Consider the following 19,957-nt stretch of genomic DNA (forward strand, 5'->3'; position numbering starts at 1 on the left):
TAAGGGCCTTGGGGAAGGTTGAGCTCGGGATTTCGGTGCAAGTCTGTATGACATAGAAGTGTAGGAACTGCTTTGATCTTTTTGAAGCCAGAATGAGGTTTTTTAATTTGGTGGTTTGTGTACCACTGTTAACCAAGAGTAGTCAAGTTGTACTGCCTATAGTACAACATAAATATGCTGTTTTTTACGGTCATATCTACAATATACTGTACATTTGAAGTAAAACTCCATTGCATAAATCAGTGTGACTGATAAACACACTTTTATCAGAGGTAGGGGTAAAGGTGCTTTCAAGCGAGTTAGCACTTAGGGCCACAGCCGCCGTTACGTGTTTGCAAGTTTAGAGTGTTTGTTTGAAAATAAGGCATCTCCATAGTACACCACCCAGTTTCCAGGAAACTGAATGGAAAATGGACTGCACTTATACTATATAAGTGCAGTCCCACCTTGCTGGACAAAGCACTTTACAATTGGCCTCCCATGCACCCACTTACACACACTGATGACAGCAGGGCTGCTAAACAAGGCACTGGGCTTATTCACCAGGAGCAACTTGGGGTTCAGTCTCACTTAAGGACATTAAGAGCCAAGAGGAACTGGTGGTAATGTGATGAAAGCACCGCATTGAACAACCCTCTTGACAGCTGGAGTGGATTGGACACTAATCAGAGTGACCACAGATTGATTACTAGTTCCACAGATTTCTCTTGTGGTGCCAGTGCCTTGGGAGCTCACTTCCACCAGTGTGTGATTGTGAATGAAAAAAGTGCTCCAGTACAGTATAATTTAATAATATAATATACTTTACTATACATGTACATATAGGGAAATTGTTGATAGGGGGTCAGAGTGGCATAAAATGCCTCGGACCTGCATCCTGAGTCCATTGTGTGGTTGGGTTTAAACAGATTATAGTTTGGGTTAAATATTAAGAAATATGTCATGCTTCAAGTCAATGATTTTCAATATCACCACTTTGTGACTCGCCAGAGGGAGGTAGTGACTTTTTTTAGACTCTAAGCTGGAGATGCAGAACTTGTGGAAACACTTTCTGAAATACTGAAATGTCTGTTTCTACTGTCTCTTCTGTATGAGACAAATCTCTGAACTGATCCAATAGTTTATTTCCACAATAGAAATCAAGTGTTCATGACTTTAGTGTCATTATGTGCAGCTATTAAAAACATTAAACTCTAGTAGTAGTTGTACTAGTATGCACACGACATTGCTTTAGTTCCTTCTAACTGATGCCTCTGATCTGTCAATATTTACACTAACAGAGTGTATCTTTTACCTTCAGCGTTGTTTCTTGGTTCAACTATATTGTCTAGAATAGTTAAAGCTGACAGTATAATTCCAGGCTAGAAATAACAACTACTAGCTTCTCACCACAACAAAATGGTCACATGAACTTCAGAGCACTCATACTCTGTCCCTGAATCACCATTTTGAGGGCGACAGTGCGGGACACAGCAAAGGTTTGCTTCAGCAAAAAACAATATTTACAAAACAATCATTCACCCCATCTGCCATATATCACTATTGTATATGCCAACACTCTTTACCCCTCAGACAATCTCAATGCCTCATAATGTTTCTACTTTTTCTGTATATTTGTAATGATGAACTTTTAATTTTTTAATTCCTCAGTCTGTTGTTTGGAGACGAGTGTCATGCAAGCTGAAGATAAACATCAACCTTTCTGCCAAATAAAGTGCACAACAAACTAATTGGAACTGAATCAAATTACTCGGGCCTGTGATACCACCTGAGAATTTGCTCCTGTAGCAGCTTTGTTGTGAAAATGTTTCCCCAATTATACAATGAGCCACCGTGTATTTCTCTCAGGATGTATTTTTTCATTATGGTTAGGTTACAAACTCTGGAGACAGAGACAGGGCTGTGTTAATAAACCAGCACTGAGGGTCATGGCATTATGTATCTAATAAGCAACATATGCAAAAACAACAATACAATCAAGCTTATTTTAACTCCCAGTATTATATGTTTCACTCAGTTGTGTTCTAAAAAAGATTCAGAGTTTATGTCTGTAGCTGCAGTGGAAAGCCATAAAATCTTCTTTATTCAGTATCCATCAAACCCAAATTCAACTTCAGCATGTTTCAATTTACGCCCATTGTTGACAGTGAATGTATTGCTTGTAACGAGATGCCATCCACCAGGAAAGCAGCCATTGAATCTGCTCATAGATACACGCTCCGTCGTCATCTGCGCTTCACAGATCTGCCGACATCAGCCCACTAATAGGCACGTAGACCTCTGCAGGATGGAGACAGAACGATCTCTGGGGTTGTGGCGCAGATTCATGTCAGGAGACAAGAGTGTGAGAGCCAGGGGAGGAGTTTAAAGCAGATAGAACAACTCCTCCGAGTCCTACTGCCATTCAAATGAAATCAACCATGGGGTTAAAATCCATTTGAGGGGAGACTGACTGCTCCACTTTCACTGAGAGAGGTAGAGATGGGGGAGGATGTGAGAACTGAACGTTTGGAGATGTGATGTGGACATAGCACAAGCTAGAAAACTTTACTGTTCTCTCCGTGTTTCTGCCTAAGCTGCTTGGCTTGCCTCTGAGGGATTAATTTCTGCCATCTATTATGTATTTAGATCGGATTTGTGCACTGGTCGCTCTGTGTCACTCTGTAATTTCACAGCCTAAACTTTACTTTAGTGTTGTTTGTATCATAAGTGCAAGAGATGAGAATGTGTTCCATAAAACAGCAGCATCCCTTGACTGCTGTCTGGAACCTTGTTGCTTGACCCACCCCACAAAATAATATGACAAAGTCAAACAGTTACAGGACGATGTGCTATGATTTCTTAGCACAGATCTTGGATGAAGACTGTAGTGCATGTCCACACTTATTTAGCAGCAGCTAATACAGCCTTGAGGCACAAACGCTGTGACGTGTGTAGACCTGGCAACTAAAACTAAGGCTAGCTACATGAAGGACACACTAACTACTGCTTTACCACCGGATGTAAATCTTTCTGATTTGTTCAATATGAACGACTCTCTGGGAATACTGGTGAGCAGAAGATTAGGATTCATAAAATCCGATGAGTCATTCGGTAGCTGCAATAAAGCAATTTGTATGAATCGCTTTTATCACTTTTAAATGATGAATTTGGCGAGAGTGTTTGTTTCCAAATGCAGCTGCACTGATGAATGTCTCTGGTTGGTTTCTGTGGCTGAAGCTCGTGGCGATTTGTTTGATTTATATTCACCTTTTTCATTTCTGAGAATCTATGTTGATTAAACCAGACTGCTGGGACATTATCTTGTCTTTCATCTTGTAGATCAGGACAAACTCTTTCCAACTCTTTAGCTTCAGTTAAAGGTCTTAAAACCTGGTGAGCAGTTTTCTACACAGTTTATTGTGGATATTTTTCAAGTGGGTAAATTCTTAGTTTTCCTAACCGTGTTTTCCATTAATTATTCTTACAGTTTTACTTAAGTTTGTGTTTCCACATGCACGAAATAAAATGAAATTCTGAAGGGAAGATTTTTTCTTAGAAAATTCATTTCCCCCACAGGATGAACCCTCACTATTACTGACAGTGTAAGATTTCCAGCAGCATATCAGTGCCTTTTGAATTCAATGACCATTTATTCTTTTTACACGTTCATATGAGAAAACCTCTTTAAATATAGTAATAATTCTATGAAAAGATCTATTCTAACCCGTCCCACTGTAGATTTACTGTAGTTTGGCTTTTCCTAACAACCTTACAAAATTTGTGGCCAATTCAGGAGCAGCCTCACACATTGTTACATCTCTGTTTTTAAAGTGTCACTGTTGATTTGTGTTGGGTCTACAGTCCTAACCTTAGGTCCTTGGTAAAAGGGCACATCGCCTAGATGGGAGAGGGCTCCACTTAAACTACACAGATGTGATGCGACCAGGCGGTGCTTGTAAGGTGGCACTGTCTAAAAATACACTCAGCAGTACCGCCTCCAGAGACTGTGGGAGTGCGTATGGCCTGGCATGGCCCGGCGTGTGGACCTGGTTGAGCTGATGGCATCTGACAACTATACACGCTGCTGGTCATGCTAGATCGCTGTGATAACCTGTTCTCTTGTGGTGGGGGAGGGAGTGTCAGTCAAGTTATGTTGAATGAATTTTGTAGTTTTCAGGAGTAATATGTTTTGCTATTATCTAACATTTCAGTGATAATGTGTCGTCAAATCAAACCTGGCACAGGGAGTCAAACAGTGAATAGACATAAAGCAGTGAGGAGGCTGCAGTTTTACCAGTCGGAGACCTGTTTACTTTCTGTGGTTCTGACTCCACTGGGTTGTTTGTAATGTGTTACTGCGGTGCATTCACTCCTCTGTTCTAATGTTTAGACAGCAGCTGGAATTCCATCTAAGCATTTTTATGTTAATGATGAAATATCAAATTTGGGCAGCTCTGGGAGAATTGCACATTTCAGCAAAAAATGTCCTCAGCAGTGCAAAAACATTTGAACATTCACTCGAGGCAGAAGTATTCTTGTTCATAATAGTGCTGAAAATGAACTTGTCACATAAAGTATGTGTTATACAAGTGCTGAAATATTGATTCTATTAATTGATTCGTTTTAGACAGATTTAATAAAATAAGCTCAGAATAGGACTTTTATCCACGCTGCACTGAGTACCATGGGGTTGTTTTTTGACATTTCATCAGACAAAGAATAACTCCTGGGACAGTACATATTATATTTTGGCGACTTGTAATGACAATTTCTCATTATTTGTAACATTTTGTTGACAAAGAAATTGATTGTTTGTATGTGAAAAAGAGAAACAGTTTGAGGAAGTTACACAGACATTTATTCATGTTAATGTCTTTGCTTGTTACCATGAACGACAACAACATGACATGTGGCTGCCCTAAAGCAACAGCCTTTTATTGAAATGACTTTGGCTCAAACACAGCCAACGAGAACCAGATCTCACATTTGATTGTTTCAGAACATGTACAGTAAATTTCACCAGCAGCAGCCTGTCACTTGTAAATACTGACTGACTATGGTAACCTTTTTTTAACTTGTTGGCTCTGTAAAACTTTTACAATGCATAATTAACTTCAAGCTGTTAAATTTCTTTTTCTCTACACAGTGTGGCACGAGAGTGTGGGATGAAGTATACTGTTTTATATTTTAAGCCCTGCTTTTCTGTGATTCAACAGTGTTATGTTCTTAAGTTTTCATCTGCCCCATACTCGCGAATGTGACGTCTCAAACGTAGCTTTTGATGGTGAAAGGTCACTGTGACATTACAACTTTCCTTTTATTGACAATGCAATGAAGGGAATCTCATTATATGTGACACAAATGTCCACTGGGACTCATAGATAAACTAATTAGAATATCAGCCATGCCTGTAAATTGCACCTTGGGAGTGAGGTTGGTGGAGTGTAATGTGCCAGCACGCTCTTATTCCACAGACACTTTTCATAGTATCAAACTGTGACACTTGATCAGTCCTTTGTTGTCACTATTTGCCACATCAAATGCACCTAAGTGACTAAAAGTGGCAGAAAAAGTTATGTAATTGTATGTATGTTCTTCCATAAAGAAGTGTTTTCATTTTGTGAGATGTGAGTGCTGGATATCAACGAACAGAGGTGTTTTTTTCATAGTACCTAGAAAGTTGTGGAATTTAATAAAAAACAGTTTTCTGCAACTTTGCAGTGAGACTGCTGAGTGTGCAAACTAAGGCAGCTCATTCCACCATCATGGAACCACTGAGCCGATGCGCTTTGCTTGGGATCTTCTGCTTTGTTGTATAAGGCCCACCAGACACTACTGCAGTGGGTAAAAGGGATTGTACTCCAAGAAAGAAGGTGCTGATCAGTTGACCAGAGCCAACTGTAGCTGGCTGTGAGCCACCAGCAGACTGTACGAGATGTGCTGTTAACTTTTGGGCTGTTGAAATGCTACCTTTGTTAATAGGACATTGCAGAAGGTAAGATGAGAGATGACCAGTGCCTGATCGTTTTGAGGTTGTAATAAATACAGTATTAGCAATCTAAAGGGATTCAAACACATTTGGGAAGACCATGACTCAATTTCTCATCACACACTATCTGCCTCACATTAATACCGTCCAAATAGGACAGGCTGTTCTTTTCTGCTTTAATAATAGTAATAATAATAAGTAAAAATTAAAATTAAATGGACAGAATTTCTGAGTTTCTGATTAGCTAAATTTGTAACAGCCTTATTGAAAGTGAAAATTGTTGATTTATTGATCCTTTAATTTGGTCCAAAGACATTCATGTGTTAGGTTAATCGGGGAATCTAAATTGATCGTACATATGAATGCCAGAGTGAATAGTTTCTATATGTCAGCCCTGGGATAGATGAGTAACCTGTCCAGGGTGTAGCCTGCCACTTGCCCAGTGATAGCTGAGCTCCAGCATCCCCTTGACTACATAAAATCCATTTAAGATAATAGATGGAAGGACTTTGCTTCACTTCACAGCATAATAAACGCTGTTTGACAGTTGAATGTAAACCAGGAGAGCACGATGTCTGATGAAACTCTCATTACAGAGGTGCAGCATTAGGCCACGCTGCTTTTAGACATTTGCCCACAGGAACCATCAAAGCTCTATTTGTGAACACAGATAACGTGTTTTCATTTAGCTCAGCATGCTGCATGAAAGCTTTGCTGCAGACATGCATTATAAATGCACAAAGTTTGTTTGGATGGTACCTAGATGATACTTTCTACTGCTTTAGGTTTACAGTTCTGACTTTCAACTGAATATGCAGTTGAAAGTTAGCACAAGAGGAGGACCTCATTCACCCACAGTAATACACAGACATGGGCGTAATGATACACAACATGGTGTCAGTTGATATGGCATGTACAGTATACGAGCAGCACTTCATGTCATCACATTGGACCATATTAATGGTCCAATGTTAAAACACTGGCAAATGAGGTCTTTTAACTATTCGTTGTCACACTGATCTGCATCAAGTGCAGCCGTGGGATGGCAACATGTTTTTTCTTCATTCAGGTGTTTTAATAGACCATAAATAAATGTAGACAAGAATTCTATAATAGTAGCTTTTGAGGGAAATGTTGCTGATGTAATCCTCACAATATCTGAAACTGTTGTCAAAGCACACTTGAGGCTTGATTTATGCCTCTGAATCAACTCTATGCAGAGTCGGTGCTGTAGGCTGTGCAGGTAGCTTACACAGTTGGGAGCTTTTATACATACTGTATGCTGGTGTGACTGTGTCGCTCTGCAATTCCAAAAGCCAAACCACTTGGCGGTGGGGTGTCAATTTTGAATCAAGACCTTTTGCATTGTATTCTGTTTTTAATGTGAATTAGCTTTAATGTGAATTCTAATAGATTAATGAATCACTGATCATCATATTAGAATTTCTTCAAATGTGTTTTGTTTGTTCTGTCCTCTTTAAGTTTGTTTATCCAAATATAAACACTCAGACAAATGTATAGGCCTGAGTGACACAAGAGGGCAATTTATTATTTAGTCTGGTAAACTATCTGGTTTGCCAGTGTATTTTTTTCATCTACTAGCCACCTTAACCTGCCAAAAAGTTCATTTGAACCCTGCACATGTGCATATTTATTTATTTAAATCACACTGGCACTAATCCATCCATGCTGCTTGCACATCTAATAACACTGTTGCATTGTTACATGTTCTAAATGGCTGAACATACATAGACCCAGCTAAACATAAACATTTTGTATTCATACCTAGAATTATCAAGTCAGTTTCAGCATTTCTGCCCCATAAACCCCAAGGACTAATTTCTCCACCAGCCTTTACTCAAGCACAAAATTCCTTTTTTATCTTTGCATTATATTATGAAGTAATACCAACTTAACAAGCAGAGGCAATATCCATTATACATGCTCATGTGTGGAGACTGGTTCTGGTGTTTGCCTGTCAGTTTATTCAACTGCCAGTTTGCATTAAATCAGGCCCGCAGCACTGCCATCGGATCCTGGCGGAGAGACAGAGCAGTCGCGCTGGAGATGGCACAGGTGTCCCGCATTGCCTTGACTGAACAAGAAGTGACTGCAGTCTTATGCTTCATTGCCTCGACCTCTCCTTGAGCAATAACCAACAGATTGCACACTTGGTGCACACACACCTATAGCAAGTACACATATTTCTTTTGGCATTAAGTGTGTAGTATAGCCAGGGAACAACAGAGACAGGAAGAAAAAGGGCCTGTGGAGTTTTAGGTTCACAGTGAGATCAGACACCTAAGGCCAGAACCCCATCCTACTGGAGGACTCATTTTAAGATACTGTCAGTTACTGCAGAAACCACATGCGATAATCGAAATTTAAATCATCAAATGCAAATAAATGTATAAATAAAATGAATGTAAATAAAGAGTAACAATAACTCGGGTATAAAAAGTGTGTAGACATGTACAGTGAAAATTATACCACATGCTTGTTATGCATGTGCAGCTTTGTGACCATACATTACGTTTCAGTACACATATTGCATTACCACTTTTTCACTGTTCACAAAAAACAGATGGAGGCACCACATGTGCAGAAACGGCTTCGCTGTATGTCTCATGTGTCTTTGTTTCCAAGCTTTTGAATTTCATGCTAGGTTGGTCCGACAATACAAACAAAGATATGTTCATACTGTATGCTCCTAATAGTTAATGAATAAAAACAGAAAATAGCGGAAAAACACGGAAAATCGGATTCCAATCTTATAAGATTCTTAAAAAGTCACCTAGTGGAATAAGGAATAATTGGGCATTAGTAGTATTGTGCAGTGGGTAGTATTAGCTTTTATAGTGATTAAGTAAAGATTCAACAGATAAGCGAATCCTCTGCTGTCACTCAAATGCTGATGCCAGCAGTTCTTACGAGGACTGAGGAGTTACGGCAGTGATTTAACCTGTCACTGTTTCCTTACTGTCAACTGTGCACTTAGGCTTTTTTAGTCAACAACCTTGAGTAACCTTGAACCTAGTTTGCATAAGCATTTGCATTAAGACATAAACACTTTGTCTACATAACATGAGCAGCCTGCTAGCAGAAACTGTATTACTGTGTGACATTCAGGGACAGTACAGAATGTAGGTCACTAGTGTTTTAATAATATGCAATATGCGAATACTTAGGTTCGACGTTACGTTTTTCTTATTGTTGCACAGCTATTCCTGTGTTAGTCTTTACAATGGAAGTCATTGGAAACTATATGACTACCAGGCACAAGAGGACACGACAGGCTACGACTGGTTTTAAGGGAGATCAAGAGCTGAAGGGATGTAACGGACTGAAAACAGCTGAACACAGAATTGTGACTAGCAGAGCCAAAACCCAAAAGATGGCAAGGAGGGTAATGGAGGGAGGTAGTGATTGCAGGGTAATGGAATACTGAGAGAAGGGAGTGGCTGGGGAGAGCAGGTTGGGTGAGAAACAAATACTGAAGGAGGGATCCGTAGACAACTGTGACACCAGAGGCAGACAGAGAGCGAGGTCCAGAAATGCAAAAGCACTCAGAGCAACAGAAAGGTAGTCAGTGAGGGGCAAACAAATCCAAAAATCCACAATCCAAAAGGTAATCCACAAAGGCAGAAAACAGAACAGATCAGGCAGAGAATCAGTGGTCAGATGCTGGAATGTCGCTTCAGAAGTGAATGCAGATGATCTGGCAGAGAACAAAAGGCTGCAGACCTGCTTATATGTCAAAGGGAGAGAACAGGTGGAACCAGTTCATATATGGTCAAAACAGGAAGGGAAGTGAAGTCTGTCTGGGGACCGACAGTCACAGACTGAACATAGCTCTCACAGCAAAGCATTGTGGTTAAGATTAGTTATATTTAAAACAAACAAAGGTCCCAGACATTGCTGGTTCCTTGATGCAGCATTTTTGACACCTTTGCCTGGAACCAGAACTCTAAATTCCATCTTTCATGTGTGACATTTCAAAAAGAGCAATTCAAGTCTTGGCAGAAAGAGATACAGCCCACAAAGCTATATGAACATGAAGGCACCACGGAGTGCTAGATATGATAGCAAATGTTTCCCAAGGACTGAAGTGTCAATCTTCTGCTTTTTGAAAAATCTACTGAGAGGCAGGATGATGCCCCTTTGCTTCCCTAACAGTATTTTGCTGCTCCCTTCAGAGTGGAACCCAGGCAAAAGTGAACATTTTGAGTGTCCTCAGAGCTTCTTTACAAAGGGGATGAATGTGAATTGTCACTCTATGAGGGAGGTGGGCCATTATTCCCAGTGAAGGACTGTGATTTAGCAAAAACCCTCATCCTTCCAGAAAGCACAGCCTAGCAGAACAGAGGCGGGAGCCAATAGGGACGGCACGTATCTGTGGGAAATGAACCGTTTAAAAAGCCAAGCTTCAAAAAGCAGCCAAACAAAGGCTGTGGAGTGAAAGTCATTTCCAGCAACGGCAAGGTGTGAGAGAACCTACAATGTTGTCTCTACCTGGGCTGCATCTGACCCCTACACCGCATTGGACTGTATTTCATGTATTTCATTGCCCTGTTTGAATAGATGGGGTCATATTAATATTCCACATTCGCTGATGCACAGTGGACCTTTTCAAGAGAGTTTGAAAAAGCATGCTTACGATTGGATGATCATTTAAATTCAATCTCATATCAGCTCAGCCAGTAGATGCTACTAACAGTGCAAATACTTGTAAAAGCCGTGCTCTAAATCCCACCAGCTTTTTTGCACTTTAGCCACGCTAGACACGTTGCACAACTTTGCACCCCACTCACAGCGAGAGGTGGGCATTTAAAAAAAAATGTTTGCACTGAGCACTGAGCACGTCTAGCAGGCTGGGTGGTCTGCGATGTTTTCCCCAGAAGGATTCCAAAAGAAACAAGTGAGGAAAAAGCTCTTACATCAGTGACATCAGTTTTCCTTCCATGGCTTTAATTCAAAGGTTTGGGTCTGAATTTTAATTAGTGTGATTTAGAGGACAGTTATCTCTTGCCTTGCAGTCCAAAAGTAGGATTTATTCTGATAAGATGGCTGGTCGGTGATGTGCTGCTTAAAATAAAGTCTTAACAATCCCAAATTATCTTCAAACAGACTTTATTTTAGACGTTGTCTGGAGCTCATCATCAAGGTAAGGAGCAGCTCCAACAATGGAAAACTAATTTGGGTGAATATGCCAGCTTCATATGTTTCATTTAAAGCGCAAGAGTGTGCAGTTTTCACAGCTGTACATTTTGCTGAGTCGGTGTAACTGATCAGAATATCCTCTGTGTACCTCGGTTGGGTCATCCACAGTGTGAACCTTCTGTTCACTATTATGCTACATTGTGAGTAGCTGAGATAAGGGCGTGCAGGGAACTGTTATAACCTTGTCAAAAGACAAAGAGATAGCAGCAGATGCTGGATTAAGATTTGTGTCAATCAATGGTCTTCATGCAAGAATATTTTCTAAACTGATAGTAAATCTCTTGAGGTCTGCTTGTATGATTGTTTGAGGACGCTTTCATCGAACCATCTGCACATGAGTTAAGTTGCTGTAACATCAGCATTTTAAGCAGCCAATTTTGTACATCTGCACAAATCGTTAGTGCTGAGTTCAACTTTAAAGTAAGTTGTAAAGCTGCCTTGAAGGGAAGGTGTGGTGTAAAAAGAGGCTTTTGAAAGTTCAAATCATAACTAAAGTGCATCTTTGTGCTTAAATTGCTTTGAGTAAATGTCATTCCTGGTGAAAGATGAACTTCCATAAACTAGCAACTAACAAAAAGTCACAAAAAGTCCATTATTGCAGCTTTAAGTGTTCATTTGTGATCGTAACATAACTGATTAACTAAACTATAACTATACACTGTATAAAGCTCCACTGCTCTGTTTGTAGACAGATCTTATTCAATACAGCATCGTGAGTACAATAAGATCTTCATTCAGTGGTTTGGGGTTTGGTGACTACACATAGTTCTCCTAAATCACCTGCCATTCAAGAGGAAATGATAGTCAATCAATTCACGAGCCAAAAAAAATTGCTTGTGGGCCAAAACTGTTCATTTTGTATTTAAATGGAATGTGTAACGTCGTTTCTAACAGTATGTAAACACGTTTTCATTTACATTCCTCACCTTTATGCCTCTTAATGCACTTTCAAGTAGCAACCTTATTCCCTGTCCCTCTTCGTACCTCCTGCCATTTAATGTGAAGGTCACTTTTCTGTGTGTGTGGTGATAGCAGCAGAAGCAGCAGAGACTATTGTGTCCGCCCTGCTTAACACTCCCTTCTATGCTCTGCTTGGCAGCAATAGGCTGCATTGTCCACAGCTATGTCGGGAGCAGGTCTTTTTTTTCCCTTTTGCAGGAATACCCTTGCACTGGGCTGTCCTATTTCTTCTGTGTGTGCCTCAGGGGAGATGCACATGAGTAGTCAGTGTTCCCTGACCTCCAGATTTAGCCCAGGCATTATACGGAGCTAAGCCAGATCGAGGATGAGGCCAGTCCAGTGCAGAGAAGCTGCAGCCCAAAGCTATTACCTCGAGGTGCTATTCAGCCTCACGACTAAAGGACTAGAAAGAAAATGTTGTATCCTACTGTAAATGGAGGATCTGCAAAGAAGAACATGCAAATATGGGCAAGCAAGTGTACATTGATTCACTTAAACCAAGATGAAAATCTGCAGCACAGAGCTTGTAGCAAAAAGAATTTACTGCTTGCAAATCAAAAAGATTATTTTATTGTACCTCACATAAATTGTAATGATACAGAACCCCCCCCCCTAAACTGTATGTGTGTGTGTGCTTTCCTTCCTCCATCAGTTACATATTCAGAGAAATGCAGCACAGCAGTATATTCTGCCAATTCAGAACAATTATTTTTCACTGTTGGGTTAAGATTACACACACACACACACACACACACACACACACACACACACACACACACAGATAATATGAACCCCAGCTTACATGACTGTCAAAATATGGAAGAGGTTGGATGTGTTGTGCGTCAGATGACTCATGGGTTTTTTGGAATCAAAAAAGAAACCCCATCCGCGTTCCCGAAGTTAGATAATCAGTTTACATTAGAATGATTACCGTGCTGCGTAACCACCCTACAGCCACTCACAGAGCATCGTTCTAGCAGGGCAGTCTGTGCATTACACCGTGACTGTCAATCTGGCAACATACACCTACCTACTGCTTCATTAATTACATTTGCCTGCAATTAGCTTCTCGTTTATGCAGTTTTAATTAACCATGAAATTAAGGGCTCTTCCGATTTGGAGGTGGCATCTCATTGCTTGGTGTATTTTGGTGTCTTCCTGAATATATATTTGCTCATTATGGCCATGAAATCTTGCATCTATGATGAAATAGTGTCTCTACTGCTGCTACCCTGGTAGCTGAAGGAAGCGTGTGTGTGTGTGTGTGTGTGTGTGTGTGTGTGTGTGTGTGTGTGTGTGTGTGTGTGTGTGTTAAGACTTAGTGAAGGACAAGGCCAAGGGCGGGACGAGGGGCTGTGTGTGTGTGTGTGTGTGTGTATGTCAGAATGACTCAGAGTGCAGCACTATTCTTCTGTTGTCACACACTGAGGGAGCAAGAGCAGTCTTTGTGTTCTCCATATCCTCACACACACACTCAAACAGCCGTGCTTCCATCACTTCAGAGGACATTACATTGACTTACATTCTTTTACTAGACCTTCATCCTGACCTTAAACCAAATCTTGGCTTTTAAAATGTAATTATTTACATTATGAGGAATTTGTCCCCAGGAGAAAGTTAAGTCACCACAAAGTGACAGCATGAGCTGATTTATGTCCCCATAAAAATGAGTAATACAGGCCGACATACACACACAGACAGTAGTGATTCCCACCAGATAACAGCTCACACACTGCAAACTGCATTCCAGTAAAAGGTCCAATTAAAAATTGGAGCGTGGTGCTAAAACACATGCACACTTGTACCCCCACGCTAATGACAGCTGGGAAGTAGTATGAACTGAACTGAACTGAATGATTTAAACTGAATTAGAATTAGATTTTGGTGATCAGAGGTCAATGGTCACTGTGACTTCCTGTTTGTCGATTTATCGTCAACACAAACTCATGCAGGGGATGTCATCACATTTGGAACAACGTCCAGTTGGACTGTCAATTCATGACAACAACATTAATCTCGACATGTCATCCACGTCAGCTGCAGCTTGTTGGTGGAGGCCTTCAACCAGGAAGCAGTAATCCTGATGTGATTTAGTTATTTTATTCACTAAAGGCAATCATTGGTTGGCATGGCCTATTTTAAAACTCGGGACAATATTGACAAGCTTGTCAGACTAATGTATTTGTGCTTCTACTATGAGATTAAGTATTCGAGTAAAAGTTAGAGATCAATTAGGAAATCGTTCTTGTCTATGCTGATACCTAGGAGACATTTAGAGGTGTCCCTGCCTGTTAGGGAAGAGATGTGCTGGGAACACTTGATGACTTTTACTAAAATCTGCCATTTTTCACAGTAATGACAATAATATGGTTGTAAACATGCCAGAAGGGGTGCAATAATTAAAAAGTATATTCATACTTACAAGATTTAATGACATCACAGAAACATGAAGGGAGCACAGTACAAATTATAAAATATGAGAGAAGGACTAACAAATAGAGAGTGATAGATAACGACGTGTTGTGATGAGAAACCCTTTTGAGCAGGTCGTGTGGTCCTCTGTGGATCTGTGTGGCTGTCGTCTCCCTCACATCTGTCTCCCTCCACAGTTAAGTTTGATTCATAGCACAGTGCATTGTTTATAGACACAGCATGAATCAGGATTCAGGACCACATCTTCCTGTAAGTTCAGTACAGACACCAGTCAGGTTTTACTGCATAAACTGTAGTTTTATTTAGCAGGGTAATGTGGATGTATAGTATCACCTTCTTTTATGGAGCTACAGCTATATCAGAGTTCTCATCCGTCAAGAAAAACAAAATCACCTTGTTCATACACCTGTGTTAACTACCCATCATAAAGCCATTAATCAGCTTCCTTACTAGCTTCACTGGTGAGGTTCACTTTTTCTGTTACACTCACTACCATTTTATTTTTCCAAATATTTCATATTTCCGTCAGTGAAATATATTAATAAGTCTTGTCACATACAGTTCAGCCGGAGATTGTAGTTCAGTCAGTGTTTCTTTGACTCAGTTCATTAAAGCATAAACAACACTGCTGGATTTTTCCAATTTTATAATTCCAGCAGACCATCAGACCTTTTATGCATTTCTGCACAGTTGCATTATTGGAACTAGACTGACCTGTGATTCAGCTATCTCAGAATACAGTATGTATATTAGAACAATGGCTTTGTCATTATTATTATGACAAAGCCATTATTATGTTATTTCATGATGTAATGCACTGAATAGTAGGTATAGATGGGCAGTTTTACTAAAGCACTATGGGCTCCGTTTAGACTTTTATTGAAGGATAAGACATATTGGCCAGTTAGATAAATAGTTTTTGTGAAACAACCTCACTGTCCTGCTGGGAATTAAAGGAGAATTTTGACACAAATTAACATATCTCATAACTATCTCTAAAAAATAAAATAAAAGGACAAGTGCATTCGCAACTTCTGGCTTCTAGTGAGAGACATGGAATCTCGGTTGTATGCGGAGTGGTCTAGGGAGTCGGTGGCTCTACCACAGGGTTGACGATCTTAGTGATGGGGAAGGGACCAATGAATGAGTACCCTCACTGGCATGTCGGAGAAGAAGAGCCAGATGCGTTGACATGGAAAAACACAGCAGGCTTGCTATGAAACTGCTGCTTGTTGTTGCTTTTGTTGCCTGCTGTTCTTTTCTCTGTCTTCTTTCCACTCACCCCAACCGGTCGAGGCAGATGGTCGCCCACCATGGGCCTGGTTCTGCTGGAGTTTTTTCTCTCCACTGTTGCCTAAAACTTCAAATGGGATTGTTGGGTTTTCTATATAATTTTTTATACGATTATACTCTGTAAGGTCTTAAACCTTACACTGTAAAGTGCCTTGAGATGCCTTCTGTCGTAATTTACAAATAAAATTGCTATACAAATAAAATTTAATTTAATTTAATTGGACTACTTGAAGAGAGCCATACACATGAGACATCATATTCGTTGGACATTTTGTGTGTGGCTCTCTTCAAAGACCTAAAGCAGCTCTGCCTGGAAGAATGGGCTAAAATTCTTCCTGAATGATGTGAAGGTCTGATCCACAGCTACAGGAAGCACCTGGTTGAGGTTATTGGTTGGTTTTGGTATTGTTGAGGTTGTCAACCAGAAATTAGCCCGAGGGGTTCACATACGTTTTTTAACTATTACGGGGGGTTTTTTGGTTGTTCTTAATAATGACATGAAAGATCAGAGTTTGCATGCTCTCCCATCTTCTGCGTGGGTTCTCTTCGGGTACTCCAGCTTCCTCCCACCTCCAAAGACATGTTTGTTAAATATTGGTAGCTCTAAATTGCACATACTGTAGGTGTCAAATGTGAGTGTGTACAGTTGTCTCTGGCTTGAGCTTCTGAGTGTGTGTGCTTTTTATTTTTGAGATAGATTTCATAATCCAAATGCAAAAGTATTTGTAAAGCACAAAACATACAGTGCATCATGAAGGTGAATGGGCTCATTATCTCAGTTTAACTCAAGCTGAGATCATTTCCCTGTGCTCAGGCCTGCTGTTCACTTACTAAATGTGGTGGAATGCACCAGGAGCAGACATCTGAACGAGGTCAGAGGGTTCACTTGCCTCGCCTCTTCCTCCACTCTAAATATGAGCCCTTCCTTGACCCAGCTTGCCTCGCAGGACACAATTTTCCTCCCCCCCCGCCATTCCTCAGTAAAAACAGTAGCATCCATCTCTCAGTGCATGTCAATGTCCTCTGCATTCTCTGAGGATAATGGGTTTTGGTGCACAGATGGTGGCCCAGGGAGTAGTCGAGTAGTCTAACAGTCATATTGGCCCTACTATCACCCCTTAAAATATAGAGTCTGCTTCATTTGCATCCTGCCGGGATCTAAACGCCTTTGGCAAGGAGTATTGCAGCTCTCCCATCATCTGAAGTGGTAGAGAGTGGGTTGAATCCTATCTTGAGATGAATGTTGTGATGGATTGATGTGTAATTGATAAGATGTAACTGTTTTTTTTTTTCTTTTCTTTTCTTTAGGGCAGCGATGAGGGCGACGTGGACAAGAATAAGTGCTGCACATTGTGTAACATGTCCTTCACCTCAGCTGTGGTGGCACAGTCACATTATCAGGGTAAAATCCACGCCAAGAGGCTAAAACTGCTACTGGGGGAGCAGCCTGCCATAATAACAAAAGGTATGACCCCTTTTCAAAGTGCATTGTGGGTATACAAATTAGAGAAGCCTCATGTTTCCAAAGGGTATTTACTGAACTACTGAGATGACAAATAATAAAAGAATGAGACACAGGATGCCACATGAGGTGTTTATAATGGTTAAAGCTGTTGTTATGTTCTGCATGTGTTAATGGCAACAGAACTATGTAGATGATTTGAAACAAATGTACAACAGCACTCAGTTCAACCTAAGCACGTCCTCCCCTGATTGCTCCAGTTGTTGTTGCTGACTTGGAGTCATATCAAATAGCATTGCCAGCATCTCACATGTACAGAGAGGTGCTACAGTAGAAGGGTCAAAATATACTGCATAACCCCAGCAGCCAAATCGATATAGCAGCATGGCCAAGGGCTCGGGAACAAATTACATGAACTAGTTGTTTTTGCAGGAAATAAACGTCTTCTGTGTTAAATTCAGACATTTTGTTTTGGTAAAATTCAAGGAGATGTCAATTGGCTCTAGCGGTAAGGGATCTTTAAAGGACTTGATTAAAAAGCCAGAGTGATGGCACAAATCCACGCTGACTTACTGCAGAGCAGGATGTTCTACGAAAGATAGTCAGTGGAGGGCGTACGGCAGAGGGAGAGTCTGAGGTGACTAGTGAGGGCCAGTTCGAGTCTGGACACATGAAAAGTGGGGTGGATCTGTAGCGGCCAGGTAGCATAAGACACACTGCCACAGGATTAATAACCTTTGAGACATCGAAGGGACCTACAAACCGGGGGCCAGCTTACAGCAGAGAGGTTTCTAGGGAAGGTCCCAGATAGAGAGCCAGACCCTCTGGCCGGGTTGTTAGCTGGGAGCCTCGGAATGGCGAAGGTTTACCCAACTAGGATAGACAAAATAACTGGCCTACTGGAGGGCAGGGTGTCTTGGGAAAGGTTGTCAGTGGAGTCCAGGGGGATGCTGGAGGTTGAATCCAGGGAGGGGTCTGCGAGGTAACTTGCTGGAAGCTGAATGAAGGTGAGGCAGCTGTAGCGTGGTAAGGCAATATAAGAAAGTAATAAAACAAAAGACGATATCGAAGGTGACAAAAGGGGAGAACAAAAAGAGCGGTAATTACAAGAAAAAACAAGGGGTATCCGTTGTCCAGGGGGGCCAAGAAGGAAAGGTCTTGGAAAAACAGAGGTCCAACAGGCAGAAAACAGCCAGGCAGGCAAGTGCAAGACAAAAGGCTAAGTCAGGATCAGAAGCAGTGTTGAGAAATGTGCATGTTAGGTTCCCAATTGTGTTGGGATGTTTCAGGCTAATTTCTAGAATTACGTTAAATTTTTAGAGATTAGAGACAAAACATAAAGTGGATTGAAAACACTTTTTTTTTATTCGAGTAAGTAAATTAAAATGATCAAGCATTTTAAGCAAACAAGTGAGTAACGTCAATGTACAACAATGTGTTATTTCAAGGCCTCCATTACAAATGCGGGAAATATAGACAAAAATGACACTTTAGCCAACATTCTGACATGACAACCAAGTGGTTGTTTTTGAATTCTAGATTGGAGATGAGAGCATCATCACTATGTGAGCTGGTCACATTTTTAGTATAACTGAATACATTTGTGTCGTAGCCAATACATTTATGTGAGAAAGGTCAGTGTTTCTGTCTAGATAACAAAAGTACTGCCAGAGCAGATCTGTTCATGTAATATTGGTTTGACAGGGATGGCTCAGTGATTTCAGTCATATGCCCAGCATTTGTCCTGTGAGAATAATCTCCCTGTTGCACAGTCTCAGTATATTTTATTCACTACTAAGATACTTAATGCTATAAAAGGAATTCTAGGAATATTATTTTGCTATAAATGATCACATTATACTACCTCCATTGTCATGTAGCACCAAACCCATTTGGACATGGGTCTGGTCCTGATATTAAATCTATAAATTACCAGTGCTTTTGCTAAAGCTAAGTTAGTTGTGTAAGGAAAAAGAACAAACTATGTGTATTGTACAATGCTGACATTTTTTCAAAAATGGGACACATGATGTTCTGTTTCACTTACACTAAGATTGTCATTTTAGATGGTCCGTTGCCAAGTCCAGTCCACCTTCACTCTTCTCCTTCACCATTATTTACCTGCTCACCTTGAGATATGAACACTGTACGTTCTTTTTTGTTCTCAGAATAAATTGTCAGATGTAAATGTTTTATCGAGCACCACTATCAGTTGAAAATGTTATTTAGTCAAATCTTTCACAATACCTGCAAAATAACAATCCTACTAGACTCAACTGTACTTTGTTTTTAGTACTAAGGAGAAGTTGGTATGCATAATACTAACATGCACTATTATACCATGTCAATGTTAGCATTTAGCCCAAAGCACTGCTGAATCTCACAGAGCTGCTCTCATGGTTGTAGACTCTTGGTCTTCACTATGAAAATGTGCCATGGTTTGATTTTTTACGGCCAATTGCAACACTGTATTTTGCCCAAAAAGCTGGTGTGATTGGCTGTGTTCTTCCAAGCGTGTGTGTGTGTGTGTTTGTATGTGTGTGTCTATGAGTGTCTTATTTAGACTTAATCACCAACTGTTCTTTACCTTCGGGCAATTTAAGTCCACTGACAGCTGC

The 19,957-nt window shown here is 40.5% G+C and overlaps 1 protein-coding gene across 1 annotated transcript in view; it reads left to right on the plus strand.

Moving 5' to 3' along the window:
• The window catches only part of zmat4a (zinc finger, matrin-type 4a), a 99,704-nt gene that overhangs the window by 41,778 nt on the left and 37,969 nt on the right, over positions 1–19,957 (plus strand). The window contains 1 exon segment of the mRNA XM_026343823.1: positions 17,186–17,342. Within this exon segment, the coding sequence (XP_026199608.1) occupies positions 17,186–17,342 (157 nt within the window).

Source organism: Anabas testudineus, chromosome 9 (genome assembly GCF_900324465.2).
Source record: "Anabas testudineus chromosome 9, fAnaTes1.2, whole genome shotgun sequence".
Taxonomy (NCBI): Eukaryota; Metazoa; Chordata; class Actinopteri; order Anabantiformes; family Anabantidae; genus Anabas; species Anabas testudineus.